Source organism: Crocodylus porosus, unplaced genomic scaffold, assembly GCF_001723895.1.
Source record: "Crocodylus porosus isolate Cpor-Errol unplaced genomic scaffold, CroPor_comp1, whole genome shotgun sequence".
Classification (NCBI taxonomy): domain Eukaryota; kingdom Metazoa; phylum Chordata; order Crocodylia; family Crocodylidae; genus Crocodylus; species Crocodylus porosus.
The window spans coordinates 31,715,037-31,720,482 of record NW_017728918.1 but is presented as its reverse complement, the minus strand read 5'-3'; the positions used below and the strand labels follow the sequence as shown (position 1 = coordinate 31,720,482).

At 40.3% G+C, this 5,446-nt stretch overlaps 1 protein-coding gene across 2 annotated transcripts in view; it reads left to right on the top strand.

Moving 5' to 3' along the window:
* The window catches only part of TRAPPC12 (trafficking protein particle complex 12), a 91,762-nt gene that overhangs the window by 81,244 nt on the left and 5,072 nt on the right, over positions 1-5,446 (top strand). For both annotated transcript variants that reach the window (XM_019537442.1, XM_019537444.1), the window contains exon 9: positions 3,870-3,968. In XM_019537442.1, coding sequence (XP_019392987.1) covers positions 3,870-3,968 — 99 coding nt within the window. The remainder of the gene's footprint in view (positions 1-3,869; positions 3,969-5,446) is intronic.

Genomic DNA, 5,446 nt, shown 5'->3' with positions numbered 1-5,446 from the left:
CGGCAGGGCAGCCATTGAGAGTAGGCAGGGGGATGGGGCTGATTCGGCCATGGCTGAATCTCCGAATCGGATTCTGCCGAATCGACTTGGGACGGTGATTCGGATCACTGTTAAGCCCCACACAGCAATCTGCTATTACTGCTATGCTAAAGCAAAGTATTTAAATCATGATAAAAATTAGTCATTGTATTAAATCATTCAGTTTTACTTTTGTTTTACATTTTTACTTATTTTTCCTGACGAGGAGTTGATTCACATTAGTTCATAATCATTAATCCATTTAAATGATTTTCAACCAGATGTAACTTTATACCTAATTTTGTACACTAATTTTTGTGCTAATCAGAAAAATAGTGTATACAAAATTGTGGAGATTCATTTATATTTATTCAGTTTCTTAATTTTGCATTTATTTATGTTAGAAAATGATAGGAAATAGATGCATTTCTTATTTATTAGATTATTTTTATACTCACATTTGTGTGGTAAGCCACACCTGAATGGAAATTGGTATTCAACTAAAATTTAAAAATGGCATTTTAAATTTGTTTTCTAAGAGTTAAATGGAATGATCTTAAACATAATGGAGACTTAAGAAAGAAAAAATGATCTGTAGTTATTGAATTGAATTGAAATGAACTGAATAGAATGTTTCTGGATTCCATGTCTTTTAAGAGAGTAGAGCCAGTAGATTTCATCCTTTTTCAACTCATCTTTATTCATGGCTCAGAAGAAAAAAATACTTTCCTGCTTTATCAACTCCCAATTGGTTTCTGACCTTTCGATTAACTATTTATTGAACTGAATGAGTTGAATGAATACTAAAGAAAGTATTTTTGCTGTACCAGCGGAAGAGGGTACTGCTTTCAAGTTAAGCATTGCCAGGTGTTTAGTTAATGACTTCTAGTTAAGTAGTGTGACTTTCCTTAAAACTTTGGCAACAACAGTGTTCCACTTATTTAATTTAGATTATTTTAGCGGATTATAGACAGTTTAGGTCTTCATTTATATTGTCCCAGTTGGAGTGGTCTCTGGGGACTTAAATTGGAACAAAGTAGATAAAAGTCAATATAATTTAAAAATTGAATTTTTTCCATTTTTAATTTTTTTTTAAAATAATGTTAACTTCTGGCAGTGTTCCATTTAGTCATTATGTCTGAATTACTGGATTACAGAACTAACGATCAAATGAAAAATCCTACTTCTGGAGTAGACAATTTCTTGACCTGTGGATTGGGTTGAGTTCAAATCCCACTTATGATGACCTATGTGGGGGTGAAAAGTATACTTTTATTTTTGCTTTAGTTAAAGGAACTGTTCCTTTTTAGAATAATATATGGCAGACTTGATATGATCTGTGTGTGGGAGTCTGCCTGAGTTCAGAGTATGGAGGGTGCTGCCCTTCTTAGCTTTCAAATGGTCAGAATTTGATATTAATAAACTTATTTGTCCAGAAAGCAATCTTGTTCTCATAAGTGTAGTGTTAGTATTTTTGGAGGAATGTCTAGCCATTGTTAATATGTAATGCAAGGTTGGTGGTGCCTATAGAGGAAGAGTTTAGTGAGTTTCACTTCCATTTCCACTATCAGAGTTACTCCCATGCTTTGTGGAACGGTCTCGTGACATCCACTTCTAGAGTGCCCAGCCCAAAGGAGCATCATTTTCAGTTGAGTCCTTCAACGAGAATGTCTGCAACTAGTACAGAAATTCCTAACATCCTGCAGATTTGGGAGAGTAGGAAACAAGATAAATGTCACTTGTGTAGTTGGTTCATCCAAAACTTAGAAAACAGACTAAAAAAAGATTTAATCTTAAAACCAACAAAAGCCCTACCTGCTGTTTCTATCTGCTATCTTTGATCTAGAAATATAAACATATTTATCTTGATATAGTGCATCAGAGTGAAAATAAAAGCTCCAAATGTCAATTATTAAACATTACAAAGTGATCATTGTTTCTGGTGCATATGCTCACAATTTGGAAATTAATTGGAAAAGCAGGGTAGGGATTTCCTGGATCATCAAGTCAGTCTAGTCCCTTGCCATCAAAGGCAACCATGTCATATTCCCTTTCATAAATTGATCATACTCCAAAGACCTCTGGTTTTTTGTTTTTTAACTAGTATGCGACAGGTAATAATCAGGGTCAGGGATCATTTTAAATGCAGAATTAGAAGAAAATGCAATGCCCAGTCCATGTTCTACCCTGGATAACAGACAATATGAGAAGGCAGGAAAAGCGCCCTAGAAATTAGCTTCTGACTATTAAAGAAAGGTAAAGTAACCACTATAAATTTATGAGAAAAAGCAAAAGGTTACTAGGCTGAGTGTATAATGGTGCTCTTCAGGTGCTTGTATGCACAGCCTGGAAAGATTATAAAGAGTCTTCAAGTCCCTATCTTTTTGATTCTCAGTAGCCCATCATAAATTCTTATATTCCAATTTCTGTGCAGGATTTTCCAAAGTACCTAAATCAATTAAGCATATGAACTCCATTGACTAAAACTAACTAAATTGGGTTTGTTCCCAAAAGTAATTTGGGCACTTTTGAAAATCCCATCCTAAATCATTTTTGAAACTGAAAAATAAATGTTCAGATTCTTTGAGTCATTTAGCTGAACATACACTAAGAATACAGAACAAAAAAGAAATTTAAAGGAAAGTGTGTAACTTTATCATTAGGTGTGTTGGATGTTTCCAAATGACTGAACAGTAAAAAGGTCACTGTATTCAACTATCCCGTACCACAGGGATGGGCAATTATTTGGGCTGGAGAGCTATATAGGCAGCTTTGGTGAGCTGTCACAGTCCAAGTCAGCACCCCACTGCTGCACCAAGTCAACACCTCTTCCTCCCTCTTCCCCTGCAACAGCTCACCAAAACTCACTAAGTGGCTGTGCTCTAAGCCGGGCAGCTGGGATGGGACTATGAATGGGCAGGGAGTGGCATCCAAGAGCAAGATGGGTGGATGGGGCTGAGATTGTGGGGCAGTGACAGCATGGAGCCATGCCCTGGGGCAGAGCCGTGATCCACTCCCTGCACACCCCTGCAATGGGTACCAGTTCTGTAGGCAGAAGTATGCAGGGAACAGATCACAGCTTGGGCCCCAGCCCTGTGTTGTCACAGTCCAGTGATCCTGGGGGTCTCCATGCCAGGATCCACACAGACAGGGCATGTGGCCAGGCAGATGTGATGGGGCTGTGGACAGGTGGAGAGGTGCGTCCAGGAGTGGAACAGGTGGGCAGGGCTGGGGCCCAGGGTAGAACAGTGATCCATTCCCTGTATGCCCTTCCCTGCAGAACCAACACCCATTGTAGGGACATGTGGTGAGCAGATCATGGTTCTGCCCTAGGCCTGACCCCACACTATCTTATGATTCCTGACCCATCCCATTCCCAAATGTTATTCCCTATCTGCCCATGGCTCCATCCCAGCTACCCAAACATGTGCCCTGCCCCCAGGGGTGGGTGCAGGGTAGACAGGCCAGGGTGCCTAGACAGCAGGGCTGGGTCCAGCAGCAGCAGAAGCCAGAAGGAGTCATCACCACTGGGGGTGCCAGGAAGCAAGTCCAGCCACCATGCCACCCCAGCCCTGCTGTGTGCCTGGGAGCAGTGGGACCAGCCGCATGCACCACAACCCAAGCTGCCCCCATGCCTGGCTGGACAAAATCCCTTGGCGAGCGAGATTTGGCCCACAGACCATATTTTGCCCACCTGTTCCCTAACCAGATGGAAAGGATATACCATTAACACTCACAATATGCAGCTATTTTAATTTTAGATTTGTTCTCCTTGATACCTGTTTATTGCATGCACACGTAAATAAAAGTTTGCATAAATCAAACTCAGTCATGTTCTTCTTATCCCTCAGGACTATGTACTTGCTGTAGATGCATATCACACTGTCATCAAATATTACCCACAACAAGAGCCTCAGCTGTTGAGTGGAATTGGAAGAATTTTCCTTCAGGTATATACTTCACTCTGAGTATGCTAAATAACATTTATTTTGACAGCAATATAACAAGTACTTGTATTTAAAACTGATTTAGTATTCTTATTAGGCACATACGTAGCAATCGAAAAATACATAGGACTGTAAAGGTAACTAAAAGACGGTTTTTATTGTAAAACTTTTGAGTAAATTAGGAAATGTGAAGTACAACATTAAATCAAAAACATTTATGTTAACAAAGAAGAAACCATAGAAAAGATGCCTAATACATGCAGTTCAGAAGGTAAAATCCTAATCTCGCTGATTTCAGTAACAAAACTCCCATTGACTGCCATCCATCAATGAAAGGCCAAGTTTTCACCAAAAAAATGAATTTCTCTTCTCAGACTCAGGTAGCCTTACTTGATCTTAGTCACCCTCTCTCTTAGCCTGTTGCATATTAATGTGGCCCTGCCCTCCATGATTAGCAACGCCCAAGGTCAGACCAAGTTGTCCTGTGCCGCCTCTGGATATAAAATTTTGGAGGATCCCAGGATTCATGGCAAGAAACACCCCGTTCCAGTCATGAGTGGGAGATCCTTTTGGGGGTGTTATCTGGAGTACACACACGTACTGAGTAGAGTTCTGAGCTATGGGGTCACCATGGCTTGAAATGATTTTGATCTGCTGGGACCCAGCCCAAGGAACTACATAGCATTGAACTAATATGTTCTGGATGAACTCTTTTGGGGCCCCGTTTGGTGACATTTGCTAGACGTTTAAGGATGGTTAAGAAACAGGATTCATTAGAAATGGGAAAGAAAGGCACAGCTCAGCTATAGGAGTACAGAAGAAGTTGAAATGTAGTTCAGTGTAGTGACTCACCATCATTTGAAAAAGAGTTGGTGCTGAGGAGGACTACACTCAATGGGCACTACCATGTATCTTATTGAGATGATCTGTACCAGCCTATTCTTGTGGTAAGTTCCCATCTGTATGTTTGCTGTATTTAATCAGCTTCATAGTTGGTGTCCATTCCTGAGCATGTCTTCTTTTGGCAGCAGTTTAATGACAGACAGTGTATTTAATGAGGTTTTCTTGTATGCGACTATAAGAGAACAGGCTTTTTTCCCCCAGCTCAGGAAGAACCTCATTTTGTATTTGAGTAATACAGGACAAGGTTCTAGTTGGCATCCAAAAAAAGAAGGGTATAAAGACCTTCACCTAGATTTAGGGTGCAGGTCATTTTGTAGTCAGAGATTTTAAATGGCATCTACCCGTTTTCACCATGTTGAACCAAAAATCACTGGTTACGGGCTCTCCTGGATACCTGAGGGGTTAATACGCCCACACATTGAATAACATAGATATGATGTGGTGACCATAGCTTTCATAGACATTAGGGCTAGAAGGGACCTCGGAATATCATCAAGTCCAGCCCCCCGCCTAAAGGGCAGGAAGTCAGCTGGGGTCATAGGATCCCAGCAAGATAAGCATCCAATTTACTCTTGAAG